A 19,344-nucleotide genomic window follows, 5' to 3' on the forward strand; every position below is an offset into this window, starting at 1 on the left:
CACAAGTATAAATTTGTAGCTTTCTACATATTTACTTACCTTTACTCTTGTACAGTAGGTGGTCTTTAACTTCAGATTCATATATTGTTGTACACACACACACACACACACACACACACACACACACACACATTATTCCTGTGTTTGTTTAATTTACATTTAACTTTTTTTTACCACATATCAAGGAGGGAAACCTCTTTGAATTTCCTGTTCAGAACTGTTTTTTCTACGAAATTTTTTGTACTATACAGTAGATCCACCTGCTTGGGAGAATTTATGTTTGTTGCAAATTGCAAAACACTGTTATGCATGCTATTGCTTCTTCAAGCTTGTTAATTTTTCTATGGACATTATTTTGCTCCTCCTCCTCTTGCATAAGCCCTCCTCAACATTTTATATGTTGCTGATGTCTATTACATCTGTTGCCAAAGTAGAAGAGAAGCGAGTAGACAGAAAGTCATCACTCTGAACATAGTCATCTGGACTACATGAAATGTTTTTCAGTTGAATTAATTCAGCAACTGCTGCAGGATTTTCTTGAGCTTTGACGAGTAAAGAAGCATCTTGTCCATCACTTCCAAACCCTGCTTTCTTCAAGCACTTGATGACAGCTTCGGGCTTTATTTCCCTTACTGCTAAGCCAATACAGTTTACTACATCCAGGACAGGAACTAACTGTGCAAGAGCAAACACACTTTCAGTCGCAAAGAATAAGCGGCTACATCAATAATCGCCTATAATGGAACTTGAATGCATAAATAACCTCCTGGTCCATGGGTTGTGAGAGACTGGTTGAACCTGGTGGGAACTAAGTCAATTTCAATCTGATAACTTGACTTCTGAGTGGCAGGTTGCACTGTCTATGGAAAGGAGAACTTAGAGATTTCCTTTTTTCATTTTGGCAATGAAAGAGCCCAGCAACTCTTCCATTGAACTATTTATAATGCACACCTTCTTATGTAGCTTTGTCATGCGACACGAAGTTTACTGATGTCTATATTCCCAAAACAATGGGTTTTTGCTACCTTTCCAATCACCAGTGGCTTCTCCAGTTCACTCAACATGTTTGCACACAGCAGTACAGTGAGTCTTTCCTTGGACATTTTCCACTGATGCACTTTTCACCTTGAATTGCTAACAATTTTGAAGGGAGTGTGCGATAAAACTGTCCCATTCATTGGCAATGAACATGTCTTTTGCATCATAATTCACAATTAGATTGTGCAGTACTGGCTTCCATTCTGGTGCTACATTTTCTTGCACATCCTTAGCTTCCCACACACTTCACTTGCCCCGACATGTCTAGCTTTGAAACTGGCCAGCCATCCTGTAGATGCTTTGAACTCCATATTCTCAAGCTCTTCAGCAACTTTTGAAGCCTCACACTGCAACATGGGTCCAGAAAAATGTAAGTTGCCCACAAAGACTTTGTCTTTCTCATTCATCTCGATTACCTTAATCTTTTTGTCAAGTGTTGGGAACACATACTTTTTGTTCAAAGTCATGTTGTCACTCAAGGTTTTACAAGTCAACTGAAACTGGCAGAAAATAATGCAGGTAAGGCATTTCTTTGGAATGCTTGACCTCACCTGGTAAAACCATTCTTTAAGGGGAAAACAATCATATCTTTCACATAACAGCATTGTCAGGGCTAACTATTTTCATATTAAAAGTAGTGTCCTTTTATAGTCATGAACAGCTAAGGTATACTGTAACACAGTAGTACTGTATAACATTTTTTCCCACAGCGTACAATGTATTGTTAATCAATCTATTTCTGCATTAGGCACATTACACTTTATACGAAAAATTGGCATAAAAAGTGCATTGCGTCTATCTGTGGCTATACTCTGCAAACCATTGTGACATTCATGGCAGAGGGTACATCTCACTGTACCAGTTATTGGGCATTTTCCCATTCCATTCATGTGTGGAGTTTGGGAAAAATTATTGTTTAACAGACTCTGTCTGCTGTAATTATTCCAATCTTATGTTCACGATTCCTAGGGGAGTGATATGTAGGGGGTTGCAGTATTCCTGGAGTCATCATTTGAAGCTAGTTCTTGAGAAGAATAGGGATCTGCAACACTAGAGGGAAAAATGACCTTTATTACCCACTGTTAAAGCTGTCAGTGGCTCAGAGTGTTCAACAGACAGCAATAAAAAATATTTGATCATTTGCCCAATAACAAAGTGTTTGATAGGTAGTGAAGCAATGTTTAAAAAATCTAATTTAAAATCATTTCTCCTGGACAACTCCTTCTATTCCATTAACATATAATATGTTCATTAATGTCAACACTAATCCTGTAAACTGACTCATTCTGCATTATTTTGATAAAAGAATTGTTCAAGTGATCTATGGAACATGTAAGTAACTAACTAACTTGTCAGTAAACTTCCTCGAGATAGTTTATGTCTATCTTCAAGAGTCTGCCAGTCCAGTTCTTTCAACACTTCATCTCAGTGACACTCTCCCATGTGTCATACAAACCTGTGACCATTCAAGCTGCCCTTCTCTCTATACATTCAATATCCACTGTTAGTCCTGTTTGGTATGTGTCCCACACATCTGAGCAATATTCTAGGATGTGTCGCATGTGTGGATTTGTAAGCAAGTAACTAACTAACTTGTCAGTAAACTTCCTCGAGATAGTTTATGTCTATCTTCAAGAGTCTGCCAGTCCAGTTCTTTCAACACTTCATCTCAGTGACACTCTCCCATGTGTCATACAAACCTGTGACCATTCAAGCTGCCCTTCTCTCTATACATTCAATATCCACTGTTAGTCCTGTTTGGTATGTGTCCCACACATCTGAGCAATATTCTAGGATGTGTCGCATGTGTGGATTTGTAAGCAACCTCCTTTGCAGACTGATTGCATTTCCCCTGTATTCTACCAATAAACCAAAGGCTGATGCCTACTTTACCCACGACTGAGACTATATGAACACTCCACTTAATGACCCTACTAGGTGTTGGACCCAAGTATTTGTATGAGTTTACAGATTCAAATATGACACAATAATATTATATTCACAGGCTACTAAGTTTTTTCATTTTGCAAAGTGCTCAGTTTTACAGTTTTGAGCATTTAAAGCAAGTTACCAATCATTGCACCACTTTGAATTTATCAATATCTAACTAAATATTTGTACAGCTCCATTCGGACTGCACTTAGCTACAGATAATTGAATCACCTGCAAAAAGTCTGAAGCTACTATTAATATTGTCTGTTACATCATTAATACACATTATGAACAACAAGGGATCCAACACCATCCCCAGGGATGCACCTGAAGTTACTTTTACACATGTCGATGACTCTCCATCCAAAATAACATACTGTGACCTCCCTACCAAGAAATTCTCAATCCAGTCATGTATTTCGTCTGATACCTCAGATGATCATATTTTTGATAATAAGCATAAGTGCAGTACTCTTTCGGGAATTGAGAAATACTGCAACTACCTGACTGCCTTGATCCATGTCTTTCAGGATTCCATATGAGAAAAGTGTGACTTTGGTTTGACTTGATTGATGTTTTTGTAATCCATACTGGTTGGCATGGAGCAGATCATTCTGTTCAAGATATCTAATTACATTTGAGCTCAGAATATGTTCTAAGATTCTACAAGAAATCGGTGTCAAGGATACTGGACAACAGTTTCGTGGATCACTTCTGCTGCCCTTCTTGTAAATGGGTGTGGCCTGTGTTTTCTTCCACCTACTGGGCACAGGTTTTTGTTCAAGGGATCTATGAAAGATTACAGTCAGAAGAGATGCTAGCTCAGCCACAAATTCAGTATTGAATTTTATATGGATTCCATTGGGCCCTGGGCATTTATTCACTTTTAACAATTTCAGCTGTTTCCCAACACTCCTGACACTAATATTTATTTCACTCATCTTTTCAGTTGTATGAGGATTAAATCTGGGCAGTACTTGTAGGTTTACCTACGTAAAGGAACATTTGAAAACAGGGTTAAGCATTTCTGATTTTGCTTTACTACTCTCCATTTGATTTCCTGTCTTATTTATGAGTGAGTGAACAGTAATTTTGGTGCCACTAACAGCGTTTACATACAACCATAATTTCTTTGGGTTTTGTGAAAGACCATTTGACACTGTTCTGCTAAGATAGTCACTGAAGGCTTCACACAATGCTCTCTTCACTGTCACTGCATCTTTCTATCCATAGCACTAGGCTTTGTTTGCACATATGATGCAGTAGTCTCTGTTTCTTTGTAAGTTTCTTTATAGTGACTCTATACCATGGAGGATCTCTCCCATCATGAACTGTTCTATTGGGTACATATCTATCCAATGCATAGTCAAACAATGGAAAATCCAGGATGGAATGTAAAAATTATATGAAAACGAAAGTTGCTACTCACCATACAGCAGAGATGCTGAGTCGCAGATAGACAAAACAAAAAAACTGTCACAAAAAAGCTTTCGGCCAGCAAGGCCTTCATCAAAAACAGATGACAGAAACCCATACACACACTCCAGCAAATGCAACTCACACTCACAACTGCAGTCTCAGGCAACTGAAACCACACTGTGAGCAGCAGCACCAGTGTGAATGATGGAAGTGGTGACGGTGGGGATAAGGAGGAGGCTGGGTCGGCGGGGGGTGGGGGGGGTATAGTAGGATAGGGCTGCAGGGTTACACGAAAGGGCAGGGGAGAGGTTGGAAGGAGGGGGGGGGGGGGATCAGAAAAGTAGACAAGTGAAAAGACTGGGTGTGGTGGTGGAATGAGGGCTGTGTAATGCTGGAATGGGCACAGGGAAGGCGGTGGATGAGTAAGGCCAGTGACTAACAAAGGTTGAGTCGAGGAGGGTCACTGGAACGTAGACTATTGCAGGGAAAGTTCCCACCTGCGTGATTCAGGAAAGCTGGTGTTGGTGGGAAGGATCCATGTGAAGGAGTCATTGAAATGAAGGATGTCATGTTTGGCAGCATGCTCAGCAACAGTGTGGTCCGCTTGTTTCCGGGCCACAGTTTGTTGGTGGCCATTCATTCAGACAATCAGCTTGTTGGTTGTCTTGCCCACACAGAATGCAGCGCAGTGGTTGCAGCTGAACTTGTAGATCACAAGTCTGGTTTCACAGGTAGCCCTGCCTTTGATGGGATACGTGATGTTTGTGACTGGACTGGAGTATGTGGTGGTGGGAGGATGTATGGGGCAGGTCTTGCATCTAGGTCTATTACAGGGATATGAGCCATTAGGCAAGGGGTTGGGAGCAAGGGTTGTGTCCAGATGGATGAATATATTGTGTAGGTTCGGTGGACGGCAGAATACCACTGTGGGAGGTGAGGAAAGGGTAGTGGGCAGAACATTTCTCATTTCAGGGCACAACGAGAGGTAGTTGAAACCCTGGCAGAGAATGTAATTCTGTTGGACCAGTCCTGGGTGGTACTGAGTTATGAGGAGAATGCTCTTCTGAGGCTGTACTGTGGGGCTTTGCAAGGTGGTGGGAGACTGGAAAGATAAGGTACGGGAGATTTGATTTTGTACAAGGTCAGGAGGATACTTATGGTCTGTGAAGGCTTCAGTGAGACCCTCAGTAAATTTCGAGAGGGACTGCTCGTCACTGCAGATGTGGAGACCACGGGTGGCTAGTCTGTGTGGAAGAGACTTCTTGGTAAGGAACAGGTGGCAGCTGTCGAAGTGAAGATATTGCAGATGGTTTGTAGGTTTGATATGGACAGAGGTACTGATATAGCTATCTTTAAACTGGAGGTCAACATCTAGCCACCTTCCTAGATGTTGACCTCCACCTTGTCAAGCACTATACAGCCCTCATTCCACCATCGCACCCAGTCTTTTTACTTCTCTCCTTTTCCGCTAACACTCTCCCCACTTCTACCCTGTCCTCCGTATAACTTGCAGCATCTCACTGTCCAGCACCCCTACTCTACTATCCCTCCTCATCCCCACCCAACCTCCTCCTTACCCCCACCCAGTCGCCATTCCCATCATGCACCGGTGCCACTGCTTGCAGTGTGGTTTCAATTGTTTGAGACTCCAGTTGCGTATGTGAGTTGCGTTTGTGTGAGTAGCAACTTTCCAGTGCTTAGTCAACTATTCTTTTAAATTTAAGCCATAGTTCCTCTCCATGCTCCTGTCCTGAGCTAAAATTTGAAGTTCCTCATTGAGACTTGACACTACTGTTTCTTTGTCTAGTTTGCTGAATGTACAAATCTTTCTGCTTGTTTTAGTTGTTTTGTTATTCACTGTTGCTATAACTGCCTCATGGTCAATGATACCAGTTTCAATGTGAGCCTCCTCAAAGAGGTTAGGTCTGTTTGATTGCCATAAGATCTAACGTATTTCCATCATGAATGGGGTTCTGAACTATCTGTTTGACATATTTTTCAGAGAAAGCATTCAGTAACATTTCACAGTATATCTTGTCATGTCCACCACTAACAAAGCTACAATAATCCCAATTGATTGCTGGATGATTAAAATCTTCTCCAGTTATTGCAGTACAATTAGGGAACTTATGTACAAGCAAACTAAGGGTTTCTCCACAGTTTTCGGTTATGTCAAGAGGAGAATCTGGTGGTCGGTAAAAGGACTGTATTATAATTTCATGTCCATCCTTGATACTGAGTCTAGCCGAAACAGTCTCACATGCAGCTTCAATTTCTATTTTGGTGGATTCGATTTTCTTGTCTACTGTGACAAATACCGTCTCCATTTCTCATTTTCCTATCCTTTCAATTGAGGTGTTTTTCTTGTTGTGAGTTGATTTTAAGTGATTGACGTATTGCACGATCCAAGTCTTTACTTGTTCCCTTGTAATAACAGTTACTTTCTTTCCTGAATTTCACAGTCACTGCCTTTCCTCTTGATGTTGTTGTCCTGCTAGGCAGTGCCGCATATTTGACTACTGACTTCTTTTCCGACTGCAGAGGGGCGAGGGCTATAAGAGACTTCTACATTTAAACAACTCACTACAAGTCACAAAACATGGTACCTGTTATTTCCAAATCCATGTCATTCATTACACAGGATATTGTTTTCATTGACAAATTCCATAAGTTTGTCATATATAACTTTTTCTAATGTTTTAGAAATGAAAGAGGAAATTGTGATGGGTCTGTAGTTATTTACATTATCTCTCTCACCTTTTACGTACTGGGATAACTTTAGATGTTCTCCATACATCAGGGAAAAGTTCCTGCTTGAAGTGAGCAGTGATATAAGTATGTAAGTATTTCAATTAGTGTGCTGTTCTTTAAGATTGTTGCTCGGACACCACTTGCATGAATGTGTGTGTGTGTGTGTGTGTGTGTGTGTGTGTGTGTTTCTATTTTGGAAGAAGGACTTGGCTACCACATCTTGAGAGACAGAGGTGATGTTCACTGGAACTCTACATGAACTTACTTTATATTAATTGTCTTGGGCGTTTTTATTTAAGTTTATCATGTTAGCAGCAACGCCTGTGATAAGTTGTTAAATGTGGTGACTACTTTCAAGTGATTCATTGCTTTCTTATTTTTTTGTGACAGTGTTCTATTTTTACACAATGGAAAATCCAGGATACAATGTAACTATAATATGAAAAGGAAAGTTGCTACTCACCATATAGCAGAGATGCTGAGTCACAGACAGGCACAACGAAAAGACTCTCACAATTACAGCTTTCGGACTTTAAGGCCTTCATCAACAATAGACAACAGACACACACACACACACACACACACACACTCATGGAAACGCAACTCACACACGACTTTTTGTTGTGCCTATCTGCGACTCAGCATCTCCGCTACTTGGTGAGTACCAACTTTCCTTTTCATAATAGTGTTCTATTTTTGTATGATTCTATATTTTCATCAGATTGACTTTTTTATTTATAAATGTATTCACCATTATGCATTACTTTTGCTATTATTGTCATTTTTCTTAGTGTTTCAGAATATTTTGTATTAAATAATGGAAGGTCTAGGATGGAATAACAACAATATTATGAAAACGATAGATAGCTACAAACCACGTAGAGGAGGTACTGAGTTTCAGAGAAACACAATGAAAAAACTGCTAAGCATTTAAGCTTTTGGACAAAATGTCCTCCTTCCAAAACAGAACACAAAGACGCACACACATCCAAGCAAGTACAGCTCACACACACACACACACACACACACACACACACACACACACACACGCACACATGGTTGCCAGGGCCCGGCCAGGCACAGTATCCCTGTGTGAGTGAGTTGTGTTTCCGTGAATATATGTGTTTCTGTTCTATTTTGGTAGAAGGACTTTTTGTTAAAAAGCTTAAATTGTATGAGGGTAATCCCAAAAGTAAGGTCTCCTATTTTTTTACAAGTACAGAACTCTGTTTGTGTGGCAGTTGGTCACACTGTTACGACGAGTGCTTCACACGCTGTGTGAAAACAAGCGGCTTTCGGCCATTAAGGCCTTCGTCAACAATAGACACACACACACACACACACACACACACACACATACTCACGCAAATGCAACTCACACACACGACTGGAGTCTCAGGCAACTGAAACCACACAGAGCAGTAGCACCAGTAAATGATGGGAGTGGCATCTGGATGGGGGTAAGGAGGAGGCTGGGGTGGGGAGGGATAGTATGGTGGGGGTGGCAGACAGTGAAGTGCTACAGGCTAGACGGAGGGCAGGTGAGAGGTAGGGAGGGGGGGAAGTAACAGAAAAGGAGAGAAATAAAAAGACTGGGTGTGGTGGTGGAATGACAGCTGTGTAGTACTGGAATTGGAACAGGGGAGAGCTGGATGGGTGAGGTAAGTGACTAAAGGAGATTGAGGCCAGGAGGGTTACGGGAATGTAGAATGTATTGCAGGGAAAGGTCCCACCTGCGCACGTCAGAAAAGATGGTGTTGGTGGGAAGGATCCATAGGGCACAAGCTCTGAAGCAGTCATTGAAATTAAGGATATCATGTTCGGCAGCGCACTCAGCAACTGGGTGGTCCACTTGTTTCTTGGCCAAAGTTTGTCGGTGGCCATTCATGCAGACAGGCAGCTTGTTAGTTGTCATGCCCACAAAGAATGCAGCACAATTGTTGCAGCTTAGCTTGTAGACCACATGACTGGTTTCACAGGTAGCCCTGCCTTTGATGGGATAGCTGATGTTAGTGACTGGACTGGATGCTGTAAGTTACTCAATAATATAAAGCTCTGTCATGCTGTGTAAAAGCAGTTCCATTAGGTGTTATGAATTTATCAGCTGTTCCATATACCATGTACATAACACATATGTAAACACTTCAGTGTTTATATCATTATTCGCCTGCTCTATACTGTATATGATACATGGAATAGCTGTGAATTTATCAGCTGTTCACTTCAGGGTTTACATCATTATTTCTCCAGCTCTGTAATGTAGATGGTACATGGAATAGCTCATAAATTCACAACACCTAGTGCAACAGCTCTTACACAGATGGCACAGCTTTATATTGGGTTGGGTTGTTTGGGGAAGGAGATCAGACAGCGAGGTCATCGGTCTCATCAGATTAGGGAAGGAAGTCGGCCGCGCCCTTTCAAAGGAACCATCCCGGCGTTTGCCTGGAGCGATTTAGGGAAATCACGGAAAACCTAAATCAGGACGGCTGGACGCGGGCAGCTTTATATTATTGGGTGGGTTAGAACATCCCATAATGCTTGAAAATGAGAACATGTCTAAATTGTAATGGTAATAAATAATATTTTAACAGCCAAAAGTGGATGATTTCACTAAAAAATAATTTTTAAAGTGACTATTTTTGATTAAGTTGTGTGTTATTATTCACTGCTCAATAAGATACAAAAAATAAAGTAGCTCATTTTGTGACCACTGATGATAATGTTAGAAGTTCTTGGGTATTGATAGCACATCCTACATACAGAATCTTCCAGTCCAACTTAAAGACTTTACACTGAGGCCTTCTTCCATGAAATTGAACCACGCAGGCAAGCACAGCAAGCAAACCAAAGTACCAGATTATAAGAGTGAGTGTGATGCAGCACCAATATCCAAGAACTTTCGGTTTCAAAGTAGCTCACTGCTTTCATCTAAGTCACATTATTTTTTAACTAAAAAAATATTTTACGCACCATCTTACCTCTGCAACTAAAACAGATAACTCATCAATAGGTTTTGATGACATATCTCCACAAAGCAATACTTTCTGATAGTTCTGAGATGTTACTGGCTCTTTGTAACATTTGATAAAATAACAACATTTTGTTTTACTGTTAACTGGGAAACTGTTGATAGGTATAAGCTGTCCAGCAGTATTGACTGTGACAATTAACAAATATTCTGTTGTCTTATCCAAGAAATCCATCACAATTTTCTGTAACAAAATAAGAGCGGAAAGAAATGTAATACAAGTTCAACAGATGTCAATACTTTCTGAGTTAAATGAGTGACTACAGCACTGGCATTGACATAAAACAGCTGCAACCACCTACCATAAAAATCAGCAAACTACAGAAAAAATAGCTTTTTGTACAGCTCTCACTTAGAATGAAATGTTGAAAGACTGTCATTACTGGAGCAAACAGTTTTCATAGCTTAGTGATAAAGTGACCACAAAAATGTCTCCATTTATTCATTCCTCATGTTCTGTAATCCACACTGCAGTGTCTCATAAAGTAAGGGACACACAATGCTGTTGATGATGACCCATCCAGCAGATTGGGACGCTAAACTCAACGGATTCCTTGGTGCTACTCGAAAGGAGTATGCTGTGTGCCAGCACTGGGTTTCATCCTTTTTGTTTACTTCATCCACAAACCGAATACTACACTTACGAGACTCAACACAGTCATCAAGTCAACATGGATACACACTTGACATTGCTTAACAGCTCAGAGGAAGGCAACAGCAAACCACCTACACTAGGACCTCACCTAGGAGTGGAATGCAGGATTCTTGCATATGTTCCCTTGCACTCGTTCCGTAAGAATGGGACTACTTTGGCTTGACAACAAGAATGAGCTCCTTTCAGGGAATTGAAATAACCCAAGGCATGCATGAAAAAAGAGAAACTCAATCTGCACACTGTATTAACAATAAACTATCACTAAATTCTTAATACTAATTGTTCTCATCCCAGCTAAATGTAACCTAGTCAATTACTTTAAAAAACTGCTCCTCCCTCGGTTTTATTAGATAACATCTGTATATCTCCTACTCGTAGCTTTTTTTTCTTTGGAAAAATACACTATTATTTTTTGAATAAAATGCTTACCTTCATTTGTAACAACAGATACCTGTTTACAATACACTGCTGTAAGTTACACATCTAAACATTGGCACTTACAATGCAGCCAACTGGAAATTTTAATCCTTTAATCCAGATGCATAGATTATTTGTAGACTGGGTGGCTAAATGATTCAAGCTTTTAATTTTCTTCTGGATTTTCTTTTCCTTCTGATCTTGCTTTATGTTAGACTGGAGCTTGTTGAAAAACTTTCCACCAAGGTCTGAAAGTGCATTCTTATTCTATACAATGAGACAAACTCTACATGAAAATTAGTTTTCTGTACAGTATTTTGATTGTGCAAATCCCATTTCAGCCAAAACTAAATATTATTACAAGCCATATGCAATATTAAGCAAAAAATGTTCTGATAAACTTGTGTAACAATGGCAAGGTCCTTACAGAGGCATCCACAAAATGTGCTGTTATATTCTTTACATATTGTAATATTCTCACTGCTCCCTTCTGTAGTATAAACACTTTCCAAACTTCAGCTTCATGTCCTAGATATTAATTTATTAAGACAACAGGAAATGAAAATATGGAAAATTAACCAACACTCTAGCCTTCTCATCAACTCTTATGAAAAATACTTGTAAGTAACATTAGCATTTCTCTGCATTGACTCCATTTCATAAAGGTTGATCCCAAGGAATTTTACAAAAAGTGTTTCACTTAGCGTATGACCATTTATTTTTATATCTGTAATCAGAAGATATTTTTGTCTTGTATGAAGTTGGATTATATAAGTCTGTGTGAATTAGGACTTAAATTGTTGACTATGAACCAGATGTAGTCCTGTTCAACTAACATTTGGGTTAAGTCTGGCAAAGGTTGATTTCACGCCCTGGATTTCATGCTTATATCATCAGCAAAAATTGCAGTTTTTGACTGTGCTTTAAATCTGTTTGGAAGATCATTTCTATAGGTCAACATAAGCAACAGACTTAATACCAAACCTTGTAAGACCCCACAAGTAGTGTCCTCCATTCTGACATTAGCTTTATTCCTGGGAGATAGTTTGTTAATGTGACTTATTGCTTTTTGATATGAAAGCAAGAATTCACCCATACTAAAGGGGTGCCACTGATCACAAAATATTTTATTTGACAAGTACTTTATGGTCCACACTGTCGTGGTCTCACAACACTTCAACATAATAATTTTCCTGTTTAACTGTGCCAGGACTTCATTTATGAAGTCTTGTACAGCTTTCTCCATGAAGAATCCTTTCCAAAATCCAAAGTGAGAGTCAGTTAACAAGTACTGCTCAGAAAAATGAGGCAGTATTCAATAATTAATCATTCTGTAAAAACTTTTGGAAAAACTGGAAGGAATAAAATAGCTGTGTAATTATGAGGTGGTTTGAGTATGTACAGTTGTATATACAGCTGTTACTACAGCTTATTTAATTCTCAACAAATATCCACCGAGCTACTGATGATAGTGCTATCAAGTCAGCCAAAGGTATCATCATTTCTTAGTGACATAATACAATTTTTATTCCCCTTAGAGGTTGTATTTTCTTAATCCAAAATCTATTGGCACGGGATGGCATATCTGTCAAAGTAAATCTAATGCATCTCTTTGTAATTGATCATTCATATGTGAATACAGAAGGACCTCCAGTACCACTCTAGTGTACGGCTGTGTATACCGTTTGTGAGCAAGATCTTGTTCTGTACTGCTCAGCCTGTTGGCGCCTCCTTGGGGTAACCTGATGATACCCCATCTGAGCAAAACATGTCATTCTGGATTTAATAAAAAAAAAAGCATTCACACTAACAACTGTAACTTCTGGGTTTAGAAAATGTGTAATTTATCGACTTAATATCAACATCTTCAATGAGTTGGATTTCCTCATGTTTGTGGATTCAGATGGTGTGCCTGATCCGATAGAACCACTGGATTCAGATACATGTGTGATCCCTCCAAGAAGACGATATCTGAGAGACAAATTTGCAAGATGTTGAGGCAGCCAGTTGCAGTTTATATACTAGAAGCTATAGCATATCATATATCTTAGTGAAGGATTTTAGTTGTATTCCAAAAGCTCCTACAAAAACAAAAACAAAAAACAACAAAAACAACTGGACATTTTAAAGGGAGAAGCATCATACTGACTTCAACAACTAAAAAAATTTCTATTGAAGAAAAAACTTCAAGGAAAATGGTACAGTTAGAAGAAAATGAGAAGAAAGCATGACAATAACCAACAAGCAGAAAATTAAACACAACAGAAAACTAAGCAGTGTGATAGTAAAAGGGCTTCAGACGTAAGTGATGAAGTGTCATCCAGTAAATCAGAGGAGAGTTCATCACTAGAGATTTTTAATTTGAAATGGGGTATTGTGATTGTTGTCTATATTTTGGTAAAACTCTAAATTAACTATTTTTAGTACTAAAGTGTTGAAGGCAGTAGATGGTGATGATGAATATGAGATCTCATACATTTAGTGGGAGGGGGATTACAAAAACACATTTTATATCCATAGTAGCAGAAGACATGGCTTGTGTATCACATTAAGGGCACATTAAGGGCATTGCGATGATTCTGCCTCTAGCATTGCCGATAGCTACAATTATAACTTCATTTGTTAATTAGCTGCCAAATGATATTTGTTTTATTCCAAAATACTGACAATGAATTATTCTTTTAAATAAATACAAACTTTGTTGTGTAAGAAATAATTTCTACAAAATCATCAAAAATGTAATTTTTATTTCACAGTACACTACTCTCGCCTGCATTATACTTGTGTTCAATGCATTGCAGTCTGACATAAAGGTCTTACTTATGTAATGCCACACCTTAAAGATAAAATAAAGGAATATCAACTGAAAACTATTTCTACTATCTTTCTTTTTTAAAGGTAAATATTTCTCCACAGTCATTTAGGAATGACACACTATATGTGTAATTTTTGTTATTGCCACTTTGTAAATGAATACAATAGCCCACCTTATCACTGAAATTTTTATGCTCAGTTTAATTACATACTTTAAGTTCAAGACATTTATACCTTATGTTGTGGAATAGCTGCAATTTATGATTTTATTGTTTAATTCTTCAGCTTCATGGTAGCAAATGCTTAAGTTTGTAATTATTATCCTATTTTGTTCCTTTAAGCATGTTATTTACTACAGTTTGTAATTATTAGCTTAGGCCTATTTAGTTACTGTTCACATTAATGGCTGCAATATTTTAATTTTCAACTTTTTTTTTACTTCATGTAACATGAATCTTTCCCTTTGAAGCAATTATTTTGTTTACCAGATCAACGGACAGGAATAAACAAATAAATAAGAAATTATGTAATAGCCACTTGGTGAGTAGATTTCTTATCTATCCAATTACATTATATTCTCAAAAACTGGTTATTTTTGTTTATAAATTACATAACAAGCTACTTTTACACTAAACAAATTACATTTCTAAACAGAAATTCTTTAAATTTGGAGTTGCTATGAGAGTCTATTCCATTGGATTACTTCCAAATTTTGCTTTGCTGCCTGTTAGAAAATTAATATTATTGAATAAGCGGTCACAGATTTTGATAGCCATATTATTCAACCCTTTCCAAGACAAGGTCAATTTTTTACTTATAGTTATTTTTGCTTCAAGAACATACTGTAATTTTGGATGTCATCATTTTCTCTCTACTCTAAGGAATTATTAACAAGAAATCATATAACAATAGTTACTAAAATCTTTAAACAGTAGTTTACAAGTTCTCATGCACCTCCTGACCTCCTGAGGAAACTATAACATGATAACTGATCCGTACCTCATCTACTAGTAATGGTACATTATTCACTGTTTGAAAGCCACTGGGGTCGTTCTACAGGCTGCAAGAAAGTACTTAAAAAAAAAAAAAAAAAAAAAAAAAAATGTAGGAATGACGACAATTTTCAGTCAGCTGTCTCACATATGTGAAAGAAAATCATGACGCTTTCAGCAACTGGAGTGACATCCACAATTATAACATGCACAATGGTAAGAAAGACGCAGACATGCAAAGCTGTTGATGTTCCATTACATGGGACAGTTTTCCAGCAGTGGCCATTAAAATGTTCGTCCATCTAAATACTGAAATGGAATTTGTGAAATTTCGGGGAAAGATGTGGCACAATCTTCACCAAAAGCCACTACACAGTTTGAACGAGTTTTATGACGCTGAAACAGAAAATTGGACTGCCTCAACAGTCCACCACTAAGCCTATATGAAATCAAGTGAACATATATTGGTCAAAAAATTCCCACTCTATATGTCATTAAGTGTTATGCTATATTTGTGCTAAATTGTCTTGCATTCTTATACTAATTTGTTCTTGTGTTATAATGCTTGTGTAATGTTAACATTGTAACATTGACGGAGTCTATCCACTCATAATTGATTCGTTATACTATGTAAACATAGGCCTATTAAAGACAGGGTTAGGTGCTGGAATATGGATTTTCACTACTCTGACCACAAATGCCAGCTTGTAGAGTATGTAAACACAAGCATCCCAAAAGTGACAAAAGTTATCGAAAATAAAAGAATCCTAAAAGAGGGTAACATCCTTGCCCTAAAAAATAAATTAGCTATAGAGGACTGGGATCTGGTTTACCAGACTGAAGGATCTGAAAACAAATGGGCCAAATTCTATGATACTAGGCTAAGACACTTTGACAGATACTGCCCTGTTAAGAAAATACAAAGAGTGTTCACCCACAACCAAAGCGCAAAAACGAACAGACTGATACTTCCAACAAATATGATAAAACTCAGGCGAAATATCCAGGACCTGGATGTGTTATACAAGTCAACAAACCTGCAGGTTTTTAAGGCCAAGTACAATGAAGCCAAGAAAATCTTTAAGAAAGAGCTTTCAAATCTAAGAAAACAGATATACAGCAGTGAAATAGCTCAATCAGACAATATAGCCAAGACCTCATGGAGAATTGTAAATCAATTCCACAAAGCCACACCGAAGCCAGAAACTGAAATTGTAAATATAAGACATGAAGGAAACACAATGAAAGATCCTAATAAAGTCTGCAATGTTTTCAATAAATACTTTATATCTCCAGCTGTTAGTCCAGTTAATAACACAATTGTGAGTAGTGAGGTAAAACTCTGCCCCTTTGAAGAGCCACCTTTTGAATTCAAACAAGTAAGTGAAAAGAAATAGGCAGGATAATAAATAACCTAAAGAATAAGTTATCTGGATGGGATGGTTTGAGTAGTATCGTGATTAAAAAATGTAATAAGGAATTAGTTAAAATAATCACCCACCTGGTAAACTGCAGTATTAGAGAACATACATTTCCAAATGTATTGAAATGGAGCACAGTTAAACCAGTGCATAAAAAAGGATCCAAGGAAGAGGTTTCAAATTTGAGGCCCATATCATTAATACCTGTCTTCAGCAAAGTATTTGAAGTTGTGCTGCCGACACAATTTAGTGACTATTTCTTGAAAAATAAGTTCCTAACAGAGACACAACATGGATTCCGGAAAGATCATAGTACTATCACAGCAATTACAGAATTTCTTCACAAAACGTATGGTGCCCTTGATCAAGGAATGCAAACAGCTGGCATATTTCTAGAACTTACTAAAGCCTTTGACTCGGTAAACCATGAGTTACTTTTAAGTAAACTTGAGTCATACAATGTAAATTCTGCATCCATGCAATTGCTGGCTACATATTTATTTAACCGCAAGCAGTTAATTTCCAGTCCAAATATGAGGCAGTCACACAAGGTGTACCCCAGGGCTCAATTTTGGGCCTTTTCCTAGTGTACATAAATGATATAGAGCAACCTTTCAACTCCCAATTGGTAACCTATGCAGACGATACCTCACTGTTATTTCTTGGTAAACAAAATGATGAGTTAACGTTGGTAGCAACTGAGGGACTACGTCAAATAACTACTTATTTCCAAGATCAAGGTTTGAAAGTTAATATCAGTAAATCTCAGTTATTGCCATTTAAACTTACAAACTCACACCAAATCTCTATCAGTAACATAGGTGGAATTGAAGTAGTGGACACAGAAGGCTGCAGATTTCTAGGTATTCACCTAGATGAAAATCTAAGATGGGTAAACCATATCAAATTTTTATGCAATAAAATCAGCAGTTCATTACATCTAATCAGCCAGTTATCAAAAGTAGTCCCACATCAGGCATTAAAAACAATTTACTATGGAACCATTTTTGCACAGATTAATTACGGGATAGAGATATGGGGTTGTGCTGCCGACATACATATGAACAGAATATTAACCCTTACAGAAAAGAGCAATCAGAATTATCCATGGATTAGGGTATACAGATTCATGCAGGTAAATCTTTGTTCATCATAAATACCTCACAGTCTACTCACTGTATCTTTACAAATTAATTATTTTTTGTGACACGTCAAAACAGAGCAACAAAGTGCTCTGATATGCATGCCTATAATACAAGAAATAAAGACTGCTACTACAGACAAAGAACAAAATTAAAAACAACAGACCACAATACATGCATTAGTTCTCAAATATGGTACAACAGATTACCGAGCTCTATAAGGTGCCACAAAGGGAACTTATTCAAAGTGAAACTGAAATATTTCTTGATTGACAAGTGTTTATATTCTTTAAGTGAACATTAATATTAAACTAAAATAAATTATTTGGTGTCTCCAAGCAAAAAATACATTAATAAATAAATAAATGACAGTGCTACAGTAATAAATGGTAACGATCCTAGTACATTCTTACTGCGCACTTTATAACAATGAAAACTATACTTCTAAATCAATAGGTTATCTCAAAATATAATTATATGGGAGATTACTGAATGAAATCGGTGAGTCGGCTAAATTACAGATTTCTTTCTCTCCAAAACTTGCAATGAACAACGTCTAGATATGGATCGTCTAGGATGTTTAAGCAGATACATATTTTTTTTCTGTTTAAACTCTTATCGATATGTACAACCAAAAATTCTACACTTTCTATCTTGGTTAATAATTCTTCCTCGTGCTATAACTGTAGCATTGATGTTGTATGCCTCGTTTGCATTATATTACATTGTGGTTTGCGCAATGCGGGGTGTATCAGCTCTCATTAATAGAAAAAATTAATATAACAATTCAATTAAAATTTTATCGCTAATCAAATTACCCATATTCACAAATTCTGGAATCACGTTCGGTGTACCCAGTACACAGTATCGTTCAGCATCCATTTCTTATAAAACACCGAGCGACATATGAAACAGTACAACAAGCTAATTTGAATTTTTCTCTTACATTCGTATCTTCGTTGCTCAACAATTTCGTCCATTTTTCGGATTTTATTCTCAGCGATCTTGCGAGATACGCAAAGATGAAGTCCAATCGCGGATCTTCGTCATCGTCCTTTTTCTCTTCCTTCGCCTCACTCATTGTGAAGTTGACACCTGTTAAAATAATTTGTATTTCAATACCTAATCACACACACAACCAAAGAGTAATTACTTCCTTAAGTACCCAAAATAAAGTGCGAATATCGCAACTAACAACAAAGATACATTGTTGTGATAGTACCAGCCACTTCCATGAAATACATATTTAACAAGAATACTAACCAGAAGCGTTCGTCGATTAAATTTTACCGCTTTCTTCACGCTACCTAATCAATTTTTTCGTTCCAACCACACAAACATACGTATATTTTACTACATCGTCCTTACTCAGCAGCGCAAGGTGTTAGGTCGATAGCAGTCGCTATGGCGATTCGATTTACCTGTACTATTTACGGAGGTGTTGGTCTTGCAATATCAGCAGCACCTCCACTGACCTTGTGCGGCTGACATTCAATTGCTCTCATTCCTCATGCTTTAATATCTATTTCTAGCACGGCATACCACTAGCATATGTCCAAATTCCTGTACAATCGATCGATGTTTTGCATTTTATCGAATGGACAGTCCGTTAATAACAACGAGTTTTTTTAAGTCCCATAGTACTCAGAGCCATTTGAACCATTTTTGAACAACGAGTTTTACAGAAATAAAAATGGAAATTACTAATCAGGAGGAAACACGGATGTGCATT

The 19,344-nt window shown here is 37.9% G+C and overlaps 1 protein-coding gene across 1 annotated transcript in view; it reads right to left on the reverse strand.

The window, feature by feature from the left end:
• Window positions 1-18,915, reverse strand: part of LOC126161033 (dynein beta chain, ciliary-like) — a 784,705-nt gene extending 765,790 nt beyond the window's left edge. The window contains exons 1-3 of the mRNA XM_049916954.1: window positions 18,876-18,915; window positions 18,559-18,707; window positions 10,122-10,355 (exon numbers count right to left, since the gene is read on the reverse strand). Of these exons, the coding sequence (XP_049772911.1) occupies window positions 10,122-10,355; window positions 18,559-18,693 (369 nt within the window). The 5' untranslated portion in view covers window positions 18,694-18,707; window positions 18,876-18,915. The remainder of the gene's footprint in view (window positions 1-10,121; window positions 10,356-18,558; window positions 18,708-18,875) is intronic.
• Window positions 18,916-19,344: the final 429 nt, after the last annotated feature.

The sequence above is a fragment of the Schistocerca cancellata genome, chromosome 2 (assembly GCF_023864275.1).
Source record: "Schistocerca cancellata isolate TAMUIC-IGC-003103 chromosome 2, iqSchCanc2.1, whole genome shotgun sequence".
In the NCBI taxonomy this organism is placed as follows: Eukaryota; Metazoa; Arthropoda; class Insecta; order Orthoptera; family Acrididae; genus Schistocerca; species Schistocerca cancellata.